This window comes from Aedes albopictus, chromosome 3 (genome assembly GCF_035046485.1).
Source record: "Aedes albopictus strain Foshan chromosome 3, AalbF5, whole genome shotgun sequence".
In the NCBI taxonomy this organism is placed as follows: Eukaryota; Metazoa; Arthropoda; class Insecta; order Diptera; family Culicidae; genus Aedes; species Aedes albopictus.
The window spans coordinates 28,999,576-29,027,342 of record NC_085138.1 but is presented as its reverse complement, the minus strand read 5'-3'; the positions used below and the strand labels follow the sequence as shown (position 1 = coordinate 29,027,342).

At 45.7% G+C, this 27,767-nt stretch overlaps 1 protein-coding gene across 1 annotated transcript; it reads left to right on the top strand.

Annotated features, from left to right (window-relative positions):
* On the top strand, positions 1–27,112 carry LOC109418452 (PH-interacting protein). Its single transcript, XM_062858632.1, has 9 exons — positions 1–389; positions 470–499; positions 871–930; positions 15,098–18,588; positions 18,656–18,817; positions 18,876–18,997; positions 19,061–19,212; positions 23,596–25,725; positions 25,847–27,112. Exons 1-9 carry the CDS (start codon positions 267–269, stop codon positions 26,156–26,158), a joined length of 6,582 nt encoding a protein of 2,193 aa, XP_062714616.1. The 5' UTR covers positions 1–266; the 3' UTR covers positions 26,159–27,112.
* The last annotated feature ends 655 nt before the right edge of the window (positions 27,113–27,767 follow it).

Genomic DNA, 27,767 nt, shown 5'->3' with positions numbered 1-27,767 from the left:
CTGTTGGTGTGCGTGAGTGCCGCGCTTCGTCGGACAGACTGCGGCCACTCACTTATCTCGACTGCAAATCAACACCAGACGGGCGTGCAGTTGTGTTAGTGCCTGAGTGTTGTTTGCGGGCTATTTTTTTTACGACTGTCCGCCTGCCGTCGTTCGTTCCGTGCTGTGCTGTGTAGCGATTGACTCAGCAACGGGGCTCACAGTACAGAAAGCTGCTCCTCCGATGTAGACTGTAGTATTATCAACCAGCAGCAAGCAGCAACAGCATGAAGAATACCGAGAGTGGTGCAAATCGTTTAAAATCCGATGTTTTTTCTCCGTTTGTTGCAGAACTCTATTTCCTGATTTCCAAGTTTTTGGCCAATGGACCGCTGCGGGAAACTGCCAAGGTGGGTAAAATAAAGTCCTCCGGGATATGGTTCACCGGGTGGGACCGTTAACTAATCGACTTTCATTCCGTTTGTTCCAGGTTTTGGCCCAGGAATTGGAGCATTTAAATGTAAGTTTTCGTGGTTTGTATACAAACGATGACGGCGCCGCGACGCGACGTTCGTAGTCGATTCAAAATATTTTTGTTTAGGATCACACACGTGCTCGCCGCCGTTGCAAACTGTCAAATTCCACTTGACGGGTCTGCTACGAAGGAAAGTGCACAAAGAAACGTACCAGAGGAGTCCGACGACCAGCAGCGCCACAGTCATAGCAGCTCCGTGTGTGACCTTGACCTTGTCCTACTACTAGACGAGCCTCCAACCGACCGAGAACCGTCTGGGCCCGATTGGAAAGTTCATTGACTTTAACTCAGTTTTGTTTTGATCTTGTCTTCCTTTCCCGTCGTCGGTTGGTTCCCGTTAACCGTCTCGACTTTAGATCTTACCTCGCCGTTTGGACTGGACCGGCCAGGAGCATCGCCAGACGCTCGATGAGTTGGTAAGTACCTATGCATGATTTCTAGGCATCTATGGACTATGGGACATGGGATTTTCCTCTGGGGCTGATACCGCTTCCAGTCACGGATGGTGAATCACACTCGCAGCTCAGATTGACCACTTTCGTTTTCCGTCGTCGCCGTCGCTTCTTACACATACAAACAACGCCGCACTGATGGCCAACCGTACGCTGCGGTGGCTGCAGCAGCGCTTCTGCGTAGCTGATTCGAGGTGAAGCCGCTGTGCTGTTTTTGCCTCAAGGGCGTCCGGTTTCGATTCCGGGGAATTTATGACCGGTTGAGAACCGGAAATGGTTCCGGAAGTGGATGTTGGTGATTTCGGTTATGCAATTTAAGCAAATTTGATGAAATCTGATTTCTTAAGTGAAAATGGACGTAAAATAGTGAAGTTGGTCCAGCGGTCACTTTTCAACCTCCGGATACCGGAATCAACCCGGAACATCCGGTGGAAATGCTTTTCCGCTGAAATTACGTAACGACGCAATTTGATTACGTCACGCTGTAGGAAATCACTCAAACCACTAGAATAGTTGACAAAAGTTCCGAAAAGTGGTCCACCGTGGCCACAATCCGGCGGACAAGCCCCGATTATTCGCCAGCACGAGTACCTCCGCTTGCTCGGCTCCCAGCGAATGAGTGTATCGATTTTCACACATAGGGGCGGCCATCTTGAATCGCCTGGTGGACGATGACGATGTTATATTTGCGGCAAGGTGCTTCCACTTTGGCCGATTAAGCTCTGCGGTGGATTGAATCCACCGGAACGTTCCGATTGTGTGGAATGGTCATCCAATGGCGAAGGAGATAGTTTCCCGTCAGTGAGGTGAGGTGCTTTTTCGATTTGCGTTTTACGCTGCTATCGCTCTGTCGCTGATGGAAGCAAGAGGGTTGCGTTGGGAAGATATTTTTTTTTCTTAGAAATTTATTGAAAGTGGATGATTGTTTAAAAAAGTTTGGAAAATTGTTAAACTTTTGTATAATTCATCATTTGTATTGTAAGAACTCTTAGAAATGATCATAGAGGCGTCGTATGATAGTTATCATCATTGCTTTTCAATCAATACCTTGCTCAGACATTATTTCTCCCCATGTATTTGAAAGATAAGTTCCGCCAAGGGATATAATTTCAAATAATTTATTTTATACGACGCCATTTTCAGCTGAAACCTATTTTCTGCTTTCGTCGTTCGTTCCTTGTTATTTTACCGTCATACCAACACACGCACAGCTGCTGTTCCACTCGAGAATGTATGTTGTTTGTAGAGGCGATCGATGTACGACGATAGCAGCAGCCAACCGACGAGAAACCTTCCCTCTGCTGTTACCTAAGCTCTGCTAGAGCCGTTTGGTAGTTGGTTCAATTCAATTTTTCTGCCACTTTGCGGATATGCTGCCGAAGAATAATATTTGATCTTGTCAAAAGGACCACTAATTGAAGGTCAATCGTTTTGATTTGTTTATAAATGAATTCCTTTGGACACCAGGATTATTTAGAGGTGCATTTCATCCCATTCGAAGCATCTTTTTGGACATCTCTCCAAAATTAAAAATTTTCAACTTTTCCTCACAAGCAGATCATCAGCAACCCAAAAATGTAACTTTTATCAAAATTGACATAATTCATTAAAATCATCAAAAAATTACAATCATATTTCATCACCGTCCGAACACCATCGGACTAGTTGAGGCGAGGGATGGCACGTCGCCATATTCGAACCGCTTTTCCATATTCCATTCGTTCGTTCGAGCTCGCCACTGCACAACACACCAGCACAGCGCAGCCAGCTTGTAGTAGGTATGACGACGACCCACAACGAGCTCATACATTCAAAATAGCACAACGAACGAACGAACGAGCTGTTCGTTCGTTTGTTCGCAGCCCAGCTCAAGCTACAGTCAGCCATCATCAGCAGAGCTCGAGTTTGTCCGTTGGATTGCTACCAACACAAACGGCGGGGGGATTCTGCTTATAGCAGTAGCAAACAGCACATCAGTGCCCGTACTATTCCGACCCGAAGGCGAACAAATGGGCGAAGCAAAAGAAGTGCTATCATGGCAGGGGTTCTCAATTATAACATCTGTTTCATGATACTCTTTATGTTTCTTAATAACACCATAATTCCAAAACACTCAGCTAAGTTCTTAACTAAAATACTAAATCCTGTTGATTTAGGACTGATGGATTTATTCAGAATCATTAGGATATCAGTAATATCAACCATTAAGATAGAGATGGTGATAACTAAACAATATGTATAGCTACTACCTATGATTAGTGTCATATTTGATGGGTTTCCTCTTCATGTGGAACAGTTCCTATGTTCCTATGTTAGTTTTAAAGTTCTAGTGCATAACGACATGTATATAAAAGTGTTTTATAATGCTTCGAAAATGATGTCTTGGTTAAATATCCGGTATGGTCGTAAAGGAATGTCCTGAACTTCCTGTCATCGTGCCTTGATGGATACACGGTAAACTAATACAAAAATTGGTCAATTGACAAAGGAAGCCCTTAGAAAATAACCGTGAAATCGTTCATAGAACACGAAGTTGCGAAACATGTTGTATCCAGACTCCGAATATACAAGAGCATGCAGTTGTTACTATTTCGAACTCTGAGACCAGTTCAGTTTGGGAACCCCTGCGGCCCTTATGCTGCTGGCGCTGTGCTGGGTTCGGGTATCCGACTCTCGTATTTTGTTGATGAGGTAGCATTAAAAATACGAACCTGCACTTGCACAGTCACCCGAGAAGAAGGTAGAGAAGGAACTGTCTTTTCCTCATTTATCATCACCTTCTCAGCCAGCATCAAAGACGAGGCGTAACAAACGACGAGCGTTGTGTGAACATCTAAACACTGGCCTCTACTGGGGACTTCATTTATGCGTTGGATTTTTTTTTATCAAAAATAATGTTTAATAGTTGTAAACATGTTATTCATTTTGCAGTTTCATTATATAGTTTTTGCTATCATATGAAATTCAGGCAAGTAATCGCTCAAAAGTAGGATCTTTTGCAAAATGCAGTAGTACGCAATTATTAAGACACAACTGTTTGAATGACATAGATTGTTGAACGTTTCTGGCAGAAATCTATCGAAAAATGTCTTTCTCCTGAAATTGTTTGCTTTAATAGAATACTGCAAAAATCCTGTCTAACAAAAATGTGTATGCTTTATATAACCACGAGTAACTAACTTTTGGTTCCAAAAATTGTTAAATTGATGATGAACAAAATGCCAAAAAGCATATCAAAAGATCAGAATTGATTAACCTTCTTCGTTCTTTAGCTGTCGCTCACCTCGCTGACGTAGTGCACGTTTTGGGGTCATAATGGCCCCAATGCAGGACTAGGGTTAATAAAGTTGACGTTAACGCGAAAATCTTACAAGAATCCGTTCATGTTATTGAACGTGTCGCAAGTTTGGAATGAATCCTTAGTAAATCTTATTTAGAAAGTTGCTGTATCGAATACATACACGACTGACATTGTTGTCAACCGTCAGTAAGGATCCAAGTTAGATTCTTCCATTACATCGAAGGCATCCCCGTCTATTCTAACGTTACTTCCTTGTCAAATGTTGGGCTTTTTGGGAGGGTGTACACTGTACAGCTCTGTCATCGTTCCAAATAGTTTGGCAATAATATCCATGTCATCCGCAAAGCACACAAATTGATTGGATTTCGTGGACCCGGCTCGTCGCATTAAACCGTCCCTATTGACGAGTAGCCATGAGAATCCGTCACCTTATCGCCCTACCCAGCGAGATCCAAATAAACTGGATAGTTCACCCGAAACCCTCACTCAGTCATGCCCACCATCCATTGTTGCTTTGATCCAGCTCTGTGCGGTCGATACTGGCGTATGCCGTCTTGTAGTCGATGAACAGGTTATGCATTGATAACTGGTATTCACGACATTTTTGGAGGATTTCCCGTACAATGAATATCTGGTCCGTTGTCGATCGGTTGTCGATGAAGCCGGCTTGATAAAATCCCTGACGAACTCATTCGTTTTTGGTGACAGACGACGAAGCAATATCTCGGTAGCATCTTATAGGCGACATTCAAAATGGAAATCGTTCTGAAGTTTTCACATTCCAAATGGTCGCCTTTCTTTTGATTGGGTTGGATTACTTCTTCCTTCCACTCCTGCGGTAGCTGTTCGGTTTCCTGGCTATCCGTGCAGAAAGATGGCCAACTTTTCTGGGTCCATCTTGGTGAGTTCTGCTGCGATTCCTTCCCTACCAGCTGCTTTGTTGGTTTTGAGCTAGTGAATGGCATCCTTAACTTAGGTCAGCGTGGGAGTCGGATCGTTTCTGTCCTCTGCTGCAGTGGCGTAATCGTTATCTCCGTTTCCGTGACCTCCCGTGCCTTGCTGGGTGAAAATAACTTACCACTGGTTGGAATGTTTTGCAGCGATCAAACGATAACTACATACTTACCACTATCGCTATTTGAGGCAAATTTGAGTAATTCCACGGAAGACTAGGATAGCGACTAGGATAAGACGAGCTTGGTGGTCTAGTGGCTACCGCTTCTGATTCATATGCAGAAGGTCCTGGGTTCAATCCCTGGCTCGTCCCTTTCCTCCTACTTTGTATTTTTCTATCTACTCTCTCTCTCCTACATATACATCTCATGTATATTCGTATGTTCGTAGCGATAGCTAGAACCAGAAACGGATTGAAAAAAAGCCGTTTTCCTTCCTTCCAACTTTAATCACAGCACAGTGTCAATCTATCATATAACGCCTACAAGTTATGCAACCAAGCGGACTGTGCCGCTTCACAGTAATCTTCACACAATCTATCGCTTTACGCCTGGGACCCTTGCAGCAATGCATGATCCATGTGCCAAAAATAATCATTTCCCACCATCTCACCAACATCCGCATGACCTTGTGCAGGCGCAGAGGATTCAACGGCCTGATGTGGGCAAGCGATTGCAATCATCACTTCCCTCCCCTTCCCCATTGACCTGCAACCTGACGCAGCAGGCGCCATTGTCGCCTAAAAATACAAGACCACCAACGCTCACTAGAGTGGGACACCGAAAAACATTTTACTCCTGTACACTTTTTGAGTTCCATTTTGGCCTAATATCAACTGTGCAAAATTTCAGTTCGATCGGAGAAACTATATTTTAGCGCCAGCCATTTTAAGTTTTCATACGATTTAGTATGGGGAAAATCACCTTTTCAAAGAAAAATCGCCACAGGTTGCCCCTTAACCCCTAAAAATAAATCAATGAATGATTTCTGTTGGAAATTTTACGAGGAACCAACTCTCCGAAGACCGCAAAGCGATCTAAGGCATGTGGAAAAAGTTATTGGCTGAAAACCGAATGGCATGCAAACGCTGTTTAACATGTAAGGAATAACAATAAATAATAAAATCTCGTGATTTCATCGATCGGGTGAGGCCTAATAACTTTTTCCACGAACGTCGCATCGGTTTGCTGTCTTCTGAGGTCTGATTCCTAGTGAAGTTTTGTACAGAAATCATTCATCGACTTATTTTTAGGGATCTAGGAGTGACTCTTAGCGATTTTTCTTTACAGGAGTAAAACTTCCCCATAGTAAATCGTATGAAAAACTAAAAATGGCGGGCGCTAAAATATAGTTTGTCCGATCGATCTGAAATTTTGCACAGTTGATATGGGACCAAAGTGGAACTCAAAAAGTATACAGGAGCTTGAGTTTTTCCATTTTTTGTATTTTCCCATATAAATCGTGTACCAGGCTAACGCTCACACACTGAAGATGCCTGTTAGTCCCAAGCAGCTATCTCATTGGTTCCTTATGTGAGTGTAGCTGATCTGGCGATACTGGAGTAGCAACTGCGGGCGGTCAATCATGCTCAAGCTCAAGACTAGGATAGCGTCAATACAACCTAAATTTGGGTTCATTTGTAGTTCCGTGTTCGTTCTCCACACTATTCAGGTGCTCATTGAAGTGCTGCTTCCATCTTTTGATAACCTCTCCTTCGCCCACCAAAACACCTCCATCCTTATCGCTGCATATTTCGGCTCGCGGCACGAAGCCGTGTTAGGATACATTTAGCTTTTGGTAGAACTTCCGTGATTCTTGGGAACGGCACAGCAGTTCTATTTCTTCGAACTCCGCTTCTTCCAGGCGGCGCTTCTTCTCTTGAAAGAGGTGGGGTTGCTCTTTCTGTTTCTGTTTGTAACGTTCCGCGTTCTGCAGGATTCTTTATTTCCAATTCGCATCTTTATTCACACTAAAAAGCACTCAGTAAAGAACGGTTGTCGCTTTTGTTTTTGTGCCTGCCTGTCAGCGACGATTAGAAACTCCTTCATAAGATTGTTTCATGTTTTCGAAAAATATTCATTATTTTCTTCGCTAATTTAGCATTTGGACAACATCTCATTAAGTATGTATGCATTGAATGCAGAAACTCTTTTTATTATAATAGTCGCTGCCCGATTATTCTTTACCGTTCATTCATTCGTTTCCGATACAAACTGCTAACGAACTGGTGATGGGGTTGCGTGTTTGATCAGAACAACCTGTTTGCTGCATCTTTCTCGACTCGCCTCAGCAAAGATAAGTGAATATGCCTGAATTGATGCGAATATACGAACCCTTGCCTTGCTGCAGCATTACCACCCGCGCTGCGTTCTTTTCCAAAGTCGCTCTGTACTCCTCGTTGAACCATTCGCTCCGTTGATTCCGTTCCTCGGACCCAATGATGTTCTTGATGGCTGATTTTACTGTTCTCCGACAGTCTTCTAGAGGGATCGAATCAACTTCGCCCTGGGCCCTGTAGCATAATCGGGCTAATAATATTAGCTACAAGTTACAAGTTACAAGTACTAATATTACAAGTGCTAATAATTTGTGTTGCATAAAGGCTCAATTTTCCACTAATATTATTAGCACTTGTAATATTAGTGACCATGAAAATACAAGTTGTTTTGGTTCATTTACCTGTCAAAATTCATCCGACTGTTCACTATCAGTTTGAAATGGCAGTTGATGTTTGTTTATATTCTGCATTTTCCGCGTAACATTTGGAAATAACTTCATTTATTCCGAAGTTTTGCATTCTTTATACGAAAGCATGTGCTGTTTGGATAATTTGCGGCCGCTCTAACGAAATATTTTTTTACAAAGTATGGCACTGCAAGTACCTAGATTTTAAGTTAAATGTCCCAAAGATTTAATAGTACTGGTTGAAAAACAATGTATAAAGATTTAGCAACATGTATTATACTTTTTGTTAAAATCCGATGTGATCTGGGATGCAAAAAAATGGCCCTTTACCTACTTTTATATGTCGCAACTCGATTCGAGTTAGTGTATGTATATTGTAGCTCTTGATTAGCTTAATGATGCGCAATTGATTCAAATTTATTTCGCATCTGCAACTTTACCTGTGCTTATGCAGTGACCATAATATATAACTTTACCAAGAACCTCCAATCAAAGATGGGTATTGTAGAAACTTTGGAGAACTTGAGAGACTCAGCAGAAATTATATTTTGGATACAAAGTGTACATCAACGCAATTTTCTCTTCAATGAGTTGCCAAATTTAATCGTGGAAAACTGGAATTAAGGTTGACATGTTAGATAAATAGTCTTTTGAGTTCATCAAAATGAAAAATCGATATATTCAAAACTAAATATGACTTCTGCAATACTTTAAATCTAACTTGTAAATTATTTTACAAGACCTTTGAGACTTGTAATCAAAAGTACAAGTCATAGCTAATATTTTATACTTGTAGTTTGTTTATGCAACATACACTTGTAAATTCTACTGATAATATTAGTCCAACCGACTTGTAGTATTGGACTTGTAACTTGTACTTGTAGTATTTTTATGCAACAGAAAATTATAAGTTACAAGCTATAAGACTAATATTATTAGTAAAATTTTCATTATGCTACAGGCCCCTGGTCTAGTAACACTGCCTTGAGATTCTGCGCGTATGCTGAGATGATATCCGGTTGCTTCAGTCGCTCTAGGTGCTACCGTGGTGGTCTTCGGCGGTACCGGACATTGTTGATGACGGAAAGTTTTGGATGCAGTTTCACCATCACCAGGTAGTAGTCAGAGTCAATGTTAACGACACGATAGGTCCTGACGTTGAAGTGCCGTTCGCCAATCAGGACGTGGTCTTTTTGGAATTACGACTGCTGTGGTGACCTCCAGGGGCCTGTAGCATAATGAAAATTTTACTAATAATATTAGTCTTGTAGCTTGTAATTTATAATTTTCTGTTGCATAAAAATACTACAAGTACAAGTTACAAGTCCAATACTACAAGTCGGTTGGACTAATATTATTAGTAGAATTTACAAGTGTATGTTGCATAAACAAACTACAAGTATTAAATATTAGCTATGACTTGTACTTTTGATTACAAGTCTCAAAGGTCTTGTAAAATAATTTACAAGTTAGATTTTTAGTATTGCAGAAGTCATATTTAGTTTTGAATATATCGATTTACCATTTTGATGGACTCAAAAGATATTATTTATCTAACATGTCAACCTTAATTCCAGTTTTCGACGATTAAATTTGGCAGTATGTATGCGAAACTCATTGAAGAGAAAATTGCGTTGATGTACACTTTGTATCCAAAATATAATTTCTGCTGAGTCTACCATGTTTCCAAAGTTTCTACAATAGCCATCTTTGATTGGAGGTTCTTGGTAAAGTTATATATTATGGTCACTGCATAAGCACAGGTAAAGTTGCAGATGCGAAATAAATTTGAATCAATTGCTTGTATTGCGCATAAGAGCTACAATATACATACACTAACTCGAATCGAGTTGCGACATATAAAAGTAGGTAAAAGCTCAATTTTTGCATCCCAGATCACTTAGGATTTTAACAAGAAGCATAATACATGTTGCTAAATCTTTATACATTGTTTTTCAACCAGTACTATTAAATCTTTGGGACATTCTGCTATTCTGCTATTATCAACGCATCCCCTGGCTTTCGCCCATCTGCGTTGTCTTTTCACTAGGCAATACGTCTACTAATTGATGTTTATGGGCTTGCCGGACCAAGTCATGTAGCTAAGCCAAACACCCCACCTACAACTGTTGGGTAGGCACCATTGTCCCGCCCACTGGTCTTTTACAGCTAGTTGTAGGTGCATGTGTGCGTGTAAGTATTGGTGTATGTGTGTTAGTGTTGGTGTATTGTAGGCGCCAACTCGTTCTAATCCACTCTGATTGCTAACACCCTATTGAACCATTACCCTTAAATCTGGCAATCTATGAAATAGAATGAGTTAAGCGCCTGTACATAATAGTCAGTTAATCAAACAAGGAATATTAGTATTAAAGCGAAGATACAATGAAGCAACGCCCCGAACCTCGAGAGCACAAACCCCAAGAACCAAATGACAGGCTGCGCGAACAGTCGATCGACTGGCCACCAGCGAATAACCAATCTCCCGACCTGCACCCAACAATTCCGAGGCACAGCCCAGCCATAGCTTCACCTTAAAACCAAAATCTAGATTGCAGAGCACAATACTTCCCAAGTAACCACGCAGCTCGGGCCGCAAATCACGCACAACACGTCACAAATAAGACAAACACTACCCCGCCCGTACAACCGAAACCGATCTAGGGTAGAGAAGGGCCTCTTTCCACTCCAACCCGGACTCAACTGCACCCACAGGGTAGCGCACTCCACACACACTGCACTCATGCATCCATCACGACCAGAGCCGCACGGTCACCTGGGTTGCTTCTATCTGCATGACCTCACCCAACCCGTAACGCAGAGTTTAAATCCCTCTCTTGCATTACAAAGCAGTCCCTCTTCCCAAAGTTTGTGCGTGGTATAAATGAGATTATAAAGCTGAAGAAATCGTCACCAACACAGCCGCCAATAATGAGCACTCCATGGTGTCGGTAGAATCAATGACGACCCCCTCAGTCCCAAACCCAATTATCCTACACTACCCAAGTAACCACAATGCTGAAGCCGTACGCACTGCACGTACGAAGTACATACAGACCAGAGAAAACAGGTAGAGAAGCGAATAGTGTGCAGCCAAAAATACCTTATCGAACCGTCAAACTGGTATCCTTATGAACAAAATCAACAAACCTTGACGATTGCCGCAAAAGTGAAGATAAGTATTGCACTCATTTCAAACAAATTTTCACCAAAGTTTACAAATATTATGGATAACAGTACAAACAACATTGATTTCTTGAATTAATGAAAATTGTTCCATTTTGGAACATCAGTTTGATAATTCCTAGTTAATACAACAACAGCATGAAAAGTTTTCAAATGCGGTATTCGCGATAGGCACTACCTTCGATGGGTGGATTAATCTGCTTTGCGACAGTTGCCAGCATCCAAGCAATGAAATCAAAACAAAAGAAGTGTTGCCGTTCAGGCGGCTGTTCACTCTTCGCTTCTCTACCTATTTTCTCTGATACAGACCTACCCGCACCGCCTAAACAAACCACCTAGGCCGAACACAAGCGAAAATCGGCGCCACCACTGTTAAACCACGACTATACCAGTAGGTATAATCACAATTAAGCAATCGTAGATCCATTCTTCGCTCCTACTCAGCCCTAACGATCCATAGCAATGCTTGTCAATATACGCACCCCACACACGCAACCCCCACAACCCAACAGTATGGTCACTTGAGTATCCCTGGGATTTTGATTACATGATGGTCAGGGATCACAGCCATCAAAACGTTCCACACTTTACCAGGGCTTGCGACCTGTTACCATGATGATTTCCGCTATGGGAAACCATAATGGCTAGCGGTGTTACTATTAAATCTTTGGGACATTTTACCAAAAATCTAGGTACTTGCAGTGTCATACTTTGTAAAAAAAATATTTCGTCAGAGCGGCCGAAAATTATCCAAACAGCACATGCTTTTCTTCACCTATCGTATAAAGAATGCAAAACTTCGAAATAAATGAAGTTATTTCCGGATGTTACGCGGAAAATGCAGAATATAAACAAACATCAACTGCCATTTCAAATTAATAGTGAACTGTCGGATGAATTTTGACAGGTAAATGAACCAAAACAACTTGTATTTTCATGGTCACTAATATTACAAGTGCCAATAATATTAGTGGAAAATTGAGCCTTTATGCAACACAAATTATTAGCACTTGTAATGTTAGTACTTGTAACTTGTAACTTGTAGCTAATATTATTAGCCTGATTATGCTACAGGGCCCAGGTGTAACGATACGGGAGGATGTGTTGGAAGAAGGTGCTACGAATGGGTTTCTACAGGCGGCGATGTGAATCAGCCGTAGGTTGTTCTCGTTCGTCAGCTGGTGGGCACTGAACTTTCCAATCGTCGGTCCAAATTCCTGGTCAGCCTGAGCATTTAGGTCTCTGATCTGGATGATCTAAACGTTGTTGTAGCTTGGGCAGCGGTTGCATCCGCGTTCAAATAGCGTGTAGAATACGTCCTTGTTATCAATACATCCGGAAATTGGGCTATGTACGTTGATTTTGCGGAAGTTGAAGAATCGGTCTTAGTTCTTCTACCTACACATTCTTTCATTGATCGGATGCCAACGCGCTCCTGGTTATTGTCCATCACGATGAATTTTTTTCCCAGGTCGCATGTGTTATCGCAGCTCTGACAGATACCTCTAAACATTCGCAAATCTTTTTTTGCTTACTGGGATCGTTACCGTTAATTTCGATACCTATTTTTCCTTGCAATGCTTTTTAAGGGCTGGCCCGCAGGGTCGGATACAAACCATCATCGAACCGACATGACAGCTAGAACAAACAAATTCAAATTTGTTGTCCCCAACGTCATGATGAAAAATAGCAGAACACTAACGCCACCACGGTTTGCGTTGATTTGATAGCTTAACCCCAAACTCCCGTGTGTATAAATAGGAAAAGGTTCGCGTCTGCGCTGATTTGACAGAAGCGTTCGCTCGCTTCGCTGGTCGATCGTTAAATTTGGGGAAAACTTTTGAAACAACACTGTCACGACGGTTCCTTGGTGCACAAACCTCATACTTTTCGAAGGACTTCGAACCCTTCCCTGAAACTCAGACGTCGATCAGCCGCCCTTAACATGGAAATCAGACGCTGTTGCGAGTCGCTCCTCCAGGAGAACTCCCTGTCAGTCTACGACCAAATAATTCCCACCGGGTTACCCGAGCTTTCCTAAGGTTGCTCGATCCATGCCATGCTGAGATAGGAGTTACTGGGCAGAGGATATATGGATCTTAGACTCAGGGAGAGGTTGGGGGGGGGGGTGTTTGTCAAAGTAAATGATCCGTAAAAATTGCGAAAATTTTGTGTGAACAAAAGTCTTTAAGAGAGGGGAGGGACATCTGAAATAGCCAAAAATAAGTACGCAGTTTCTGGACAGTGCCCCGATTTTTCCGTTACCAGACGGGGTTGGTGATCGAGTAGTTACCCCTTCTGATTCATATACAGAAAGCCCTGGGTTCAAACCCTGGGTCGTCCCTTTAGTACTACTTTGTATCTTTCTATCTACTTCTCATTCTTGTCTAAATAAACATCTATCCTATAAGTTAAGCGACCACGCTGACCGTGTGCCGCATCATCTTCACAGTAATCTACACACAATTCATCACTTTACGCCTGGCATCCACGCACCAATGCGTGAACCCTCTGTCAAAAATCATCATTTCCCAACAACACTCTGACATCCGCATGATCTTGTGCAGGCGCAGAGGACTCAACGGCCTGCAGTGTGTAAGAGATTATATTTAATCATCACTTTCGTCCTCTTCCAACCTGACGTAGCAGGCGCCGTTGTCTCCTGAAAATAGAAGGCCATTAATATGTACTCACACACAGAAGATGCCCCTTGGTCTCAAGCAGCTACCTTATTGAATCCTTGTGTGAGTGTATGTAGCTGGTCTGGCGATATTGGAGTTGGAGTAGCTAGATCAAGTTCAAGTTATTCCGTTACTATACTAATATGTTTGAATTCGCAGAGCATGTACTTGTGGATTGTTTTTATTTCAGAAGAAATCTTTAAATGGATTTAGGCGAAGACGTTCTCTTGAATAGCTGGAGATAAATTTCTAGAATTATTCCTAATTGAAGTCACAACAACTAAGTTATCCTAGAAGAATTTCCAGTGGAGACATATTTGTAGCTTGAAACAGAGAAAATTCAACGGTATTGTCACTGGAAGTATATTCTTTTTCGCATGCTTTTGTAGATTTTTTTTAAATAACTCCTGGAGGCATTTCTAGAAACGTCTTTTTCGAAATCAGTAGCAGAGTTTCTGGAAGAATTCGTAGCAGAAATTCAAGAAGATTCAGTAAAACGGAGTACTCATGAAAAAAAGTATAGTAATAGTTTTACTGAACAAAATTGAGGACATATTTTTTCTTTAAGAATTTTCCGTCATATTTCCTGCTTACAACAACTTCCAGTACGACATTCAGATAATATAGAGCATTGATTGAATCTTTGTAGAAAATTTGAATGCGTTTCCTGTAGATTCCACGCAGATTTTTTGTAAAGCTCTGTTAAAAATCAAATTTTGTGGAAACTTTCTGAAGAAAATATTGCAGGGGTCTAAATAGTTTAAACTTAAACTTAAGTTAAACTCGAAATGAATCAATCTAATAGGTACTCTTCTCTAAGCACTAAAATGAGTCATGCAATCTGATTCAAGTCTCTTTTGGCAATCCCCATCGCTATACGTGCAGACAAGAACACAACAATAATTTTAGCTATATTTTCGGTCACTGCAAAGCACAGTTTTATCATTTGAAACCCGACTGATGAGCCCCATCGCATAGGTGTATGGTCGGTCACAGTCACGCAAGCGACGTTCCTCTGCCTGGGATCCCGTCCTGTGTGCGGCTGCGAAGCATAAAAACTGCTCGATTTTGTACGTTTGTTTTGGTTTCGATCAACTCACACATACAAATTATGGTCATACTGGCACCAGTAGGTAGTACGCTTTTCCATTCACCTCTCACAGAGTTCGTATACATCGTATACGTGCGGGTATTCGAATTCGATATACAAACGACTGGGTTCGGGTTGAGGTCAAAGAGAATATGCGTCCCATCGTCCCATGCAACCAAATGCTTCCTACTCAAAATGAATCCTCATCTAACAGTGCTCCCTTCTTTTTTTTAGGAACGCAAATATCCGCACATTGGACCACAACATCTGGTGGAACTATGTGCCCGCATTGGGCCGCTCCTGGACAGGGAACTGGCTCCGGCCGTTCCTGGCGTGCTATCATTGCTCGGAGCGGGTCGTCAGAGCGCCCTGCGGACCAAGGAGAGCATTACTCGGCCGCGTCAACTGATCGATTACTGCACCAGGGTCCATCATATGCCCCTGGCGGATGCGGTCCATCGGAACAACACCCACAACATCGTCAAAGTGTTGTATGGGCGGGAGAGTGCTGGTCCTCTGATACGCCAACAGGCGGTTCCTACCTCATTCTACTCCAAGCAGACCCTGCAACGACGAACGCTGGGTCATCTGTCGGCCGTGTACTGTGTCCTGTTCGATCGAAGCGGGAAGTACATCATAACCGGAGCCGACGATTTGCTGGTCAAACTGTGGAGTGCAATCGATGGACGGTTGTTGGCCACGTTCCGGGGAGCTTCCGCCGAGATTACCGACATTGCCATCAATCTGGATAATACGATGTTGGCCGCGGGTTCGCTGGACCGGATTCTGCGCGTCTGGGACATGCAGTATGGGGGACCGATCGCCGTGCTGTCCGGACACACTGGAATGATTACGTCGGTCAATTTCTGCCCGTCGCCAAAAGCGGATTTGCGCTATCTGGTAACGACCAGCACGGATGGTTCGGTTGCCTTCTGGGAGTATACCACCCGAGGAGGGAAGCCAAACTTCAACTCTAAACCAGTCATGTATCACGAGAAACTGAGACCGGGCCAGGCGCAGATGATCTGTGCCTCGTTTTCACCCGGAGGAATCTTCCTGGCTGCCGGTTCGGCCGATCACCACGTTCGGGTTTACTTGATGTCGGAAGATGGGCCGAAGAGGATTCTGGAAACCGAGTCCCACTCGGATACAGTGGATTCCATCCAGTGGGCGCACACCGGGCTGCGGTTCATCTCCGGAAGTAAGGACGGAACGGCACTGCTGTGGCACTTCGAGACGCAGCAGTGGAAATCAACGCGGTTGAGTATGACCGAACGGCTGCCTAGCTGTCCGCCGCAAACACCGGAAGAAATGGCTACGAAGCCTAAGGTAACGATGGTCTCGTGGGACAAGACGGATGATTGGGTCATCACGGCAGTGAATGATTTTACTATCAAAATCTGGAACGCTCACACGGCAAAGCTGCACAAGGTGCTTCGTGGGCACACCAACGAGATATACGTCCTGGAATCACACCAGAAAGATTCAGGAGTGTTGCTGTCGGCCGGCCACGACGGTCAACTGTTCATTTGGGACATAGTGAAGGGAGTTTCGCTGGCCAACTTTCTGAACCACATCGAAGGTCAAGGCGACGGAGGAATCTTCGACGCAAAATGGTCGCCGGATGGGAATATGATTGCCGCGACGGATTCCCATGGCCACATTCTGATGTTCGGCTATGGATCCGGGCATGAGAGATTGACTCTGTTACCGAAGGAGTTGTTCTTCCACACGGATTATCGTCCGCTGATCAGAGATTCGTCACACCACGTGATGGACGAACAAACACAAACGATGCCACACTTGATGCCGCCGCCGTTCCTGGTGGACATCGATGGCAATCCGTATCCTCCGGGCATGCAGCGATTGGTTCCTGGACGGGAAAACTGTCCCACTGATCAGCTGATTCCTAACATTGGCATCGGTCCCGGGGAAGGAGTGGCGCCACAGGCGGAAAACTCTTATTCAAACATTGATCGGATGATTGAGGCTTTGGCAAATCGGGTAGAGGGAGCGGATCAAGCACCGGATTCGAACAATGACCCTGCTCGGAACAGAAACGACGAAAATCAGCAGAACGAGGCAAATCGCCTCAATGGACGTCCTCAGCAAGGAGTTCGTTTCAGCGGAAATTGGCACCATCGAGAGGGAGCTTTCAAATTTCATCGCCGTCAGTACGTACGTCCCATGGAACATTCCAATCTGCAGAATCTGAAGCAACGCATCTACGCCGCCGGGTTGCAAGAACACGAAAAGTATAAACGGGAAATGCGACGCCGGCCGCTCATGATCAACACATCGAACAACAGCAGCTCGAACAGCAGTCAAGCAAACAGACGTTCTGGTGGTAATCGAAACAATGCGAACCGTCCGGCTCGGCGGTCCCAACCAAACGGGGAAGCCAATGGGAGACAGCCTGCCTACCGCACGCGAGCAGTGCGGGACAATGAACCCGAACCGGAAGCAGCCCCGGAACAGCAAGAATCCTCCTCGAGCGAAAGCAGCAACAGCGATGATTCCACGGCTATCGAAGAAGAACTGGATCTCTCGGGATCTACCAGCTCTGATACCGATAGCTCGGACTACTCCGATTGGGTATCTCACGAACCGGGACGTAACCTGGAACCCCCTAAGCGATCAAAGCGAAAACACGTCCAAAGAAGAGCTTATTCACCGCCGGAGATCGATCAACCAGGACCGAGCACCGGTCGCCGTCCGAAAATCCGAAAGATCCCTATCACCCGAGACGGAGAAATCCCGGAACCCTATCGCCCCCCAGAATGGCTCTCCGAAGTTATTCCAAGGAAAGCCCCCTACTACCCTCAAATGGGCGACGAAGTGGTTTACTTCCGCCAGGGGCACGCCCGCTACCTGGACGCCGTCCGGACCAAAAACGTCTACAACCTAGGCAACAAGTGTGAGCCGTGGAGCTCGACGGATATTCGCGATCACGAGTTCTGCAAAGTGGTCGGCATCAAGTACGAAATCCGTCCTCCCCGGCTGTGCTGTCTGAAGCTGGCCATCCTGAACGAGGACAAGGTCCCCTCGGGCCGTTCGTTTGTCATCAAGTACCACGACATGCCGGACGTGTTGGATTTCCTGGTGCTGAAGCAAACGTTTGATACGTCCGTTCGGCGCAACTGGGGCCCCGGCGATCGGTTCCGCTGTATGATTGAGGACGTGTGGTGGCTGGGACAGATCGAATCTCTGAATCAGCTGTCGCCGGAATTTCCGGATTCGCTGTTCATGTGTTTCCGCGTCCGGTGGGATAATGGCGAGTACGAGTTTATGAGTCCGTGGGATTTGGAACCGGTGGACGAGAGTCGGCTGCCGGTTGAGGTTGGAGGAGCCGTTCCGGTGTTGCCGGAAGAGTTGAGGGCTACGCTGTATCAGCCGAAAGCGGAAGAATGGCCACGGGGTGATAGGGATGCTTCGTGTCGCCGGATCATCGGTGGGTTGGAACAGGTGATGGGATTGGCTATTGCGGATCTGTTTTTGGCACCGGTAGACCTGAATATTTATCCGGAGTATGCATTCGTGGTGGAGTATCCGATCGATTTGAACACCATCAAGGCACGGTTTGAGAATCATTTCTACCGGCGCATCACGTCGGCCCAGTTCGATGTGCGCTATCTGGCCACCAATGCGGAGAAGTTCAACGAGTCGCACAGCAACATCGTGAAACATGCTCGGATCGTTACGGATTTGTGTTTGAGGATATTAGGGTGAGTTTTGGAAGGAATTGAGGTGTTTGAAGGGTTAACTGAACCGAGGGTTTTTTTTGTCCGACAGAGAAATTAACGACGTGGATGTTCCTGCGGTGTACCATCAGTTGGTGGATACGTACATTTCGTCGGATTCGGATAGTGATGAAAACCGACCGGGACCTTCGTCTGGAAGCAGTAATAACAACAATAGCTCCAGCAATCGGCGACCACCTGCTGGTTCCAGAAGGTATGTTGCTGAATACATATCGTTGGTCAGAATGTAATCTATTTCTCTACTCTTGCAGGTCCCGCAGGTTGGTTCCGGAAGGTGACTGGCGCGTTGATTGTCGTGAGCTGTTGGAAATGATTTGGCAGTGTGATGACTCGGAACCGTTCCGGGAACCGGTGGATACCATTCAGCATCCAGGTGAATTTCGATCGTTGATTTGTGTGGCTAAATGCTTAATGACGCTTTCTGCACTTTTCCCAGATTACCTGCAAATTGTCGATACTCCTATGGATTTGAGGACAATCAAGGAGGACTTGCTGGGCGGTAATTATGAAACGCCGGCAGACTTTTGCAAAGATATGAAACTGATATTCCAGAACTCACGCAACTACAATACAAACAAGCGATCAAGGGTGAGTATTGGCTCGTTTACGCATCACTAAAATTTAAGTCAGTTTTGGCCCATAGTGCTTCGGTGTCCTACATCATTTTTGTTGCTCCCGAAAAGTTTTTTTTAGCTAGTGTTCCCGGTGTGTCGCTAACGCCCTGGGTAAGGAGAGGTCAGCTTAGCCGCCGCCGCGGCCAGGCGATAGTCACGGGTCATCGCAGATCGTGGTTCTGATGAACTACGGTTCGAAAAATATCCGCAAACAGCAGAAGGAGATAGTGGTGAAATCCCCGCTTGCAGATCAAGCGACAAAACGTCGTCGCAGAAATTCCTTCGGTGGAATGTTGTCATCCGGTTCCAGTGTTCCCGTGTTCAATTGAATGATTTCTGCGACATCGGTGACGAAAATGATTACCACCTATGGGTGAGCAGAAGCTACATCCAGATCAGTGCGAAATCTAAACCTTATTTTTCGCATGTTACACTGGAAGCTTCGGAAATCCAGTCCTACACACATGGAACTAGTGGGGAAATTCCGGTGAGAATCGTTCTCTCCGGGCTGCCGGTTTTTCCGGTGAATGAAGGGACGCAAGAGCTTGCGTCGGTGAATATACATCCGATCAGTGTCCGCCAGCTATCAACATCGAAACACGGTGATTACGTGCCATATCTGCTGCAGTTTCCGCATGGTTCGTCAAACTGCAGGACCTGCAGAAAATAGATGCGTTGTTCAACGTCATTGTTTGGTGGAAGCATTATTCCAAGAAGAAGTCCGACGTCGTCCAGTGCTTTCGATACCAACAGTTCGGCCACGGAATGCGAAATCGAACCCGAGGAATAGCCCGACTAGAGTCAGGAGCTCAGTGAAAGTTTCAACACTGCCTGTACTCGCCCCCAGTCGGCCGGGTGGTGGTTTGAGCCATCTGCTGACCAGCATCACGAAGCCCAATGTTTCGCATTCTCAAGTCGTCCAGAGTCCACTCCTCAGCCTCAGTTGTCAAACAACTTGTTCACCGTTGTACCTCGCCAATGAGCTCTTCGCCAGCCTCTCGTATTGTCAATCGAAGGCAATGCATTTCCTCGCCCTTAGCGAGCTTATCATCAAGTACGTCTACAATGGCCAATCTTAGCTCACTCATGGTGCTGAATGGGAACTGTCTTTCTATCAGAAACAAGACTGAGGAATTTTTCCACTTCCTTGGAAAACACGAAATCGACATTTCTGTGATCACGGAAACCTGGCTCCAACACAACGACTTATTGTACCACGAAATGTGGAGGAGGAATAGCAATTCTAGTGAGGAACGGAACATCTTACTCCAAACGGGAAACCTCGACGCGTATCATCGAAACTGTCGGCATTACTGTGGTGGCAGATTCAACACCAGTTAACATCATCGTCGCTTACTATCCCGGCTCGAACTACAGGGCAACGCTTTGCCAGTTCAGACGGGATATCCGCCAACTGTGCAGCATTGACGAATCGTTCTTTTTGTTGGGCGATGTTCAGCACGGCACAGGATGTGGTACTGCATCAAATCTAACAAAGCCGGACGAATCCTGCACCAAGAGTATAAGTCCACGGACTTTTACATATATACGCTCCGGAGACTGGGTCTGTGTCATTTGGCATAAAGTCATTTGGCATAAGGCCGTTTGGCATAAGGTCACTTGGCATAAAGTCATTTGGCATAACGGTCATTTGGCATAATGGACACTTGGCATAATAAAGAAGGGTGCATTTCGATTATGCCAAATGTCCATTATGCCAAATGACCGTTATGCCAAATGTCTTTATGCCAAGTGACCTTATGCCAAACGACCTTATGCCAAATGACTTTATGCCAAATGTCCCGCTCCCCCGGAGACTCCCACCCGTATTCCTACTGGACGAGGACGAGGTCTTCTACTCTGGACTTGGTGATCTCTAACAACCTGGTGCAGATGTCGAAGCCGCGGTAACGCACGTCGAACTATTGTCGGACCACCTGCCAGTAGCCTTCACAATCGACGCTGAGATTCCAGTAGCCCCGGTGGGAAAGATCATTCGCTGCTCCGACAAAGCGAACTGGAGCAAATTCGCTCGAAAAGTCAATCAGGAATTCAACCTCACGGCAGTTTGGGTCAACGATCTAGATCGGCCGGAGAAAATCGACTATGCAATCGGCATAATCACCACGATCGTCAAGGCGGTTGAAGAGGCTGCTAGGCGTAGGATCCTTTAAAAAAAGAAGGAAACTCCCGACGAGCTGAAGCTGCTGATACGTTTGAGAAATGTGCAGCGCAGGTGCGATTAAGCATCTGAACAACGTTATCAGCACCGAAAGTGCAGGGCACCGATACAGGAACTTTGTTTCGATGCTGAAGAACCGAATAATGGCAGCAATAAATTCTGGAAGTTAACGCGCAGCCTCCGGAACACGGTCAAGTACAGCCTTCCACTTAACATCAACGGTAATCTCGTAGTGAGTCCATCACAGAAAGGCGAAGCGTTGGCTGCAACGTTTGCTAAATTTGCGGTGCAAGCCCGTCCCGTTCCTAACGCTGCCCTGGTAAAACGGAAGAGGTGAAATCAATTATCCTCAGACTGAAAAATCGAAAATCTCCCGGCCAGGATGGAATCGCGTACGCCTGCCTCAAGCATCTACCAAGAAAAGGATTGGTCGTTCCGAACAAAGTTTTCAACGCGTGCCTGGCCTTGGGATACTTTCCTATCGGATGGAAACACGCCAACGTGATAGCCATCGCCAAGGCAAACAAGGACATCGCCAATCCAGGTAACTACCGACCGATAAGTCTGCTGAGCACCCTTAGCAAAGATTTCGAAAGGATAATCCTCACACGATTAAATCATCACCTGGAAACGGAAGAAGTCATTCCAGCGAAGCAGTTCGGACAGATTAACTGGCATGATTCTTCTCGATGTGGGAAAACCCTATCACACTGTGTGGCAAGATGCCATCGTATACAAGCTCTTCAGCTCGAACCTCCAACTCTGGCCGGTCAAGATTGTGCAATCGTTCCTTTTTAATTGGACTTTCACGGTTGCCGTGAATGGTGAAAACTCAAGCACCTACAACTTCCTCTTTGGCGTGCCCCAAGGACCACTCTTGAGTCTGATTCACTACAACGTCCTCACTTCTGACGTACTGATGGTAGACGGTGTATCGTACGGATTCTTCGCGGATGGCACGGCTTTCCTGGCGTCGGACAAAGATCCCTGCAAATAGTCGTTATCATGGTCGTTACTTATCTTCAAGCGGCGATGAAAAATATCCAGGACTTTCAACGGAAGTGGCGAATCAAACTGAACGCAGGAAAAACTCAGTCGATTTACTTCACGAGGAGGCTTGCCGCTCGACACCTTCCCCGCAGGTCGATTACGGTCAATGGTCAGCCAACTACATGGGACGATGATGAGTCAAGTATCTTGGAGTGGTGTTCGACAAACATGTGAACTACGTCGCCGGAAAGTTTGATCGGCCTACCAAAGCGCTGTACTCCCTGCTGAATTGACGTTTGAAGCTGGACATTAAGAACAAGCTGCTGGTGGTCAAGTGCGTCATCCGACCAGTGAACAGTCACCTATGCATCGGCGGTTTGGGGAAACTGCGCTAAATCTCACCGCAAAAGGCTGCAGGTGAAACAGAACAAGCTGCTCAAGATGGTTCACAATTTGAACCCTCGGTACCCGACCGACGATCTTCACAAGCAGGCTGGAGTCGACACCGTTGAGGCAAGTATTGAACAGGCCACGAGATCCTTCAGGACTTCCTGTGATATGTCAGCGAATCCGCTCATCGGAGCACTCTTCCCTCAACATCTGTGATAGTAGTTTTAAGATAATCTGAGATCTAGGTTGAAAGGTAAACCAAATCTCTGAAGTGTAAATGTGAATAGTGTCGGAGTGTCCAACGTGGAACAAGAGACTCGGATCGGGGAAGCTATAAAACACACGTGTGTACTGAACAAGAACTAAAAAAAGGAATGACTTTTCATTTATTTAACGGAAGTATACAAACGCAAATGTGTTATTGGAATCAATCTATGTCGATGAAGTTGTCGCCGCTCGAGGGGCTCAACAAATAGTGTATACACAGACAAACAAACTTAACACCTAGAACAATTTACGTAAAAATCCATCTCCCAGTCCACACTACCATCACCTGGTGGAAATGTTACACGTCAACAGAAGGCGCTAGTGTGAAACGTCAAACGCAAAGGAAAACGATGTGCGCGCCCCTGGTTGTGAAAGCCATAAGTATGAATATTTAAAATGATCGTGATCGACGGAAATTTCGCAAGTGTTACGTCTGGTTGTCTGTGGTATATATAACAAAGTTGAATTCTGGAAAAATAAATGTAATTGAAAATTGAAGTCTAATCTTATTTTATCCCTGCATTTCAGATCTACTCAATGACCCTGCGGCTGAGTACGCTATTCGAGGCCCACATCAAGCCGATCATCTACAACTGGAAATCGGCACGAAGGCGAGGCAAGGCAAATGCGGCCAAGAGAGCCGGTGGCGCCGGCGGAAGTGGACCCAGTGGAAGCGGAGCGCCAAAGAATCGTCGAGACGACCGAAGCAGTCGCAGTGGCGGGGCAGGTCCCTCCAGTCGACGATCGAATCAAAGTCAAAATACCAGCTCTGCCAGGTCACATCATTCGGATGATGACGACGACGACGAGGATGATGATGAGCATAGTCCACCGAAGCGACCTACTCGGAATGGCGCAGTTACTGCTCGGCGGGTGCCCCCGACGAACGGGGTATCGTCTAGTAGCAATGCGATCGGCTCGGATCCACAACCGGGACCGAGTCGCAGTCGGCCAGCTGCTAGCTCAAGTCGCGTTACGCGGCAATCTCAGGAAGCAGATGATGAGGAAGCAACGGTTAGCAGTAGTGAGAGTGAGAGTTCCAGTGATAGCGACAGTAGCGACGACAGTACGGGAGTCCCGGTGTCACACAAACGGGGTTACGATTCCGGTGAAATGTACGATCCGTATAAGAAGAAGCGAAAGAAGAAGGCTAAACCGAAGAAGGCAAAGAAGAACCCGCCAAAGAGCAGTGCAGTGAGCTCGTCAACACCCAGGAAGAAACCACCCAGTGCTGGAGGATCCAGGGGAGAACACTTCATGGCGGCACGGCAAGCTCAATTGCAAAGGCCGAGGAATGGTAATGTTGCCAGCGCAGTAGTACCAGGCCCATCAAGGTCGAACTATCGAGCGGCTCAGGAAGAACAACGAACTGAGCGGCCGCGAGAGAAAGAACACGAGAAACCAAAGAGCAGCAGTAGCGCAGGTGCCGGAAGTAGTCGGACGCTGAGAAGTGCCCGCAACAATACCGGAAGTGACAGTGACGGGGACGATGCTGGAGAAGGTCCAAGTAGCGGACGAAGACCCCAGAAGCGACCGCTAAGGCCCGAATCGGATCACAGCTATCACATGGCTCGTCCGAAGAATGCCCGGATTTTATCCGATTCCGACAACGAAGAAGAATCGCCTCGATCCACACGGGGGAGCACCCGAAGAGCCCAAGCGGAATGGGGCCGAAGTGAAGATAGCCTTGAGCCTCCGGATGAAGACGACCATCCCACATCAAATTCCCAGCAATCTAGTCGAAGGATGCGACCTCGGAACCGGATATCGGATCAAGAGCACAGCCACGAAGAGACCAGCAATATAAGCAAACGAGGCTCATCCCAAAGATCCGCTCCGGCAGCCACCACCTCCAACCGACCTCGAAATTGGGTCGCAAGCGAAAGCGACAACGACCACCACGCCCACCTGCAATCTCCCGAACAACCCAGTACAAGCTCCTCAGTTCCAGGTCGAGCTCGGATGATCCGGACCACCACCTCCAACGGACCTTCCAAGTCGCCTCGGAAACAGGAAACTCGACCCAACAATAACACTCGGCGCCTACGAAACGTTTCTCGGAGTGAACCTTCCGTGACGCCACCTCCGCACACCGTTGACCACAACTACGGAGAACCGTCATCCCGTCGAACAAGGAACCGGCAGCAGCTCTCGCGCCATCAAAGAAATGCCGACGAACTGGATCACACGCCGGATGATGATCCAAGTGACGACGACGACTACAGCGATGATGACGCACCGCTGAGACCGCGCGCCTGTACCCAGATCAGTTCCCGGTTACGCAGCAAAACTAATTCGCCGGAAAAGCGGAAAAAGCCTTCGGCTACCTCCGACGATGATGACGGCGGGCAACCGGCGGCCGAGGACTCCGATGAAGAGTTTGTCAACGATCCGGAAGAAGCCGATTCCGAAGAGGAAGAGGAAGCCACCGCCGACAGTACGGATGAAGACGATTCGGACAATGTTCCGTTGGCGGCGTCCAAGCCCAAAAGTAGTCGATCTCAGACGGCGTCCAGTTCTAGGAACAACGCGAGCGGTGGTGGTGGCAGTAGCAGAAGTAGACCTCCTCCGGCTGTGAGGCCCGATAGGGGAGGAAGTGGCTATATCAGCAGTCGGACGCGACAAAAGGACCGGTTTTCATCCGAGGATGATATGGGGGTAAGTTGACACATGTTGGAATTAATCCTTGAGCTTATTCTATGAGTGGAGTGGCGTGACCCAGACGCAGCTCGACTAGTCTATTGAGTTAGATTAACGATTTCCATTTCTTCCATCGCAGGGCCCCGGGCCATCCACGCTGCGCAACACACGTAACCTGAAGCGACCGCATTACAACGAGGACAGCGACGAGGACGACCCGACGAATCTCCAACGGCCGCTCAAGCGTCCCATGTTCGGCATCGCAAGAATAACCACACATCCGGCGGCGCCGCCAACCAATGGCACCGATAGAACCGCCGGCGGTGGTGGTGCAAGCCAAGAGGACAGCGACGCCAACAGCGATGAACACGACGAAGCCATGACCAGCGTCAGCAGTCGTGGCCGGGTGCGGCGAATCAATCCGAAGGCGCGAAAAATTTTCCGAGAATAACCGGCGACACGCGGCGTTCGGTTGTCCTAGTTTGTACAGCTCCCCCAACCCTCCCCTTCACCGTAAACCTTGTGTAAATTTGTCTCTTGTTTCGTAGTTCGATAAGTTTCAATCTTTGTTAGATTTTAGTCTAGTATGATGAGATGTTAATAGAAAAGTATCTATATATAAGGGAAGTTACACCTTCGAAACCACTAGAAGAACACAGGAGCGCAGATTCTGAGTGCGTCTATCGAAACTGCCACAAATTATCCGAGAGAGACAACCAGATTTATGATTTATGTATAATCCCCGCCCACAGCAACGAATGAGAGCGTATTTCTATTGTTACTTGTTTTTCTTTCGATGCATCAACTCTTCAGAGGCGATAGATATCTAGGGACAAACCACACACATTTAGACCCTGAGTGCACCGATACCGTCGTTTGAATATACATTAATTTGTTTGAAGTTACATAAGACTGATATCGAATTCACTGAACTATCTTTATAGAACAAATCCCCAACAAACAATGGGAAGACCCCCGCCCGAATTCGTTTCCTTTTTTCCGTTTGGTTTGCTGTTCCCGAAGCAAAGCGATCGATCGCCAATCAGATAGTATTTACCTACCAAAAAGTTCCCCATCAGTTGGTGACGATGCTACCCGGTTTATATTTGTAAAATTGTGCGTGTAGAGTAGAGCAGTAGCAACTAGCAAGGAATCGTCGAGATTTTCCTCCCTCAGTTAGAAGAAGGCAGAAGTCAGAGTTACGTTTACAACAAAGAGCAGAAAAAAACAGTCGCAGATGTTGCAAAATTGTAGTCGATAAGGATAAAAACTTAAGCGCGCCCCCCGCCTAGTGATTAATACTGTCAGTGAGTCAGAAGATGAGAATGGAAAGGAAAAACCTATGTAGAAATCGCAAACGAAAGGTAAGTTTACGAATTTCTTGCATAAATTCAGCTATAAATGATATGGATGATCTTTTTTGTTGACCTTAAACATCCCGAATAAGATCCATTAAAGTGTAGGAAGTGTTTAGTTTGTTACTGGTTGTGTCGAAGTGATTTTGTGTCGAATCGCTCGTTTCCCGGCCCAGGAAATAATTTCCACGTCGCACGAGGGCTTCGCAATAGATCAGTTCTCGTCTAAGTATGGTTAGATTCATCATCAAGCGCACTAATGGAATTGAGTTCCGGTGCCATTGGTGGAGACTTCAACGCCTTGGCGATTGAGTGGAATAGCCGCTCGACTAACGCGAGATGCTGGGCTGTACTCGAAGTTATGGCTAGACTGAACGTGGATGTTGCGAACGTACCGTGTGCGCACCTAACTTTGCGCAGGTCCAAACTTTGCGCATTCTTGTAAAATAACGAAACAAATAATTAAATGTCAACATATTCACCAGTTTAATCATTGCACTAGCATTGTGTTAACATAGACATTATTTGACAAATATTTAATTGCCATAAAATCTTTGTTTACGTTGAATAATAAACAAAAAATAAACATAAATGTCAAAATTTACCTCGCCTTAACACGGTTATGGCTAGTTTCCACCTGGTAAGTACTGTGTAAAAAGATAGGACAAGTAATGGTCACGTAAAACTTTTGCAATCAAAATTACT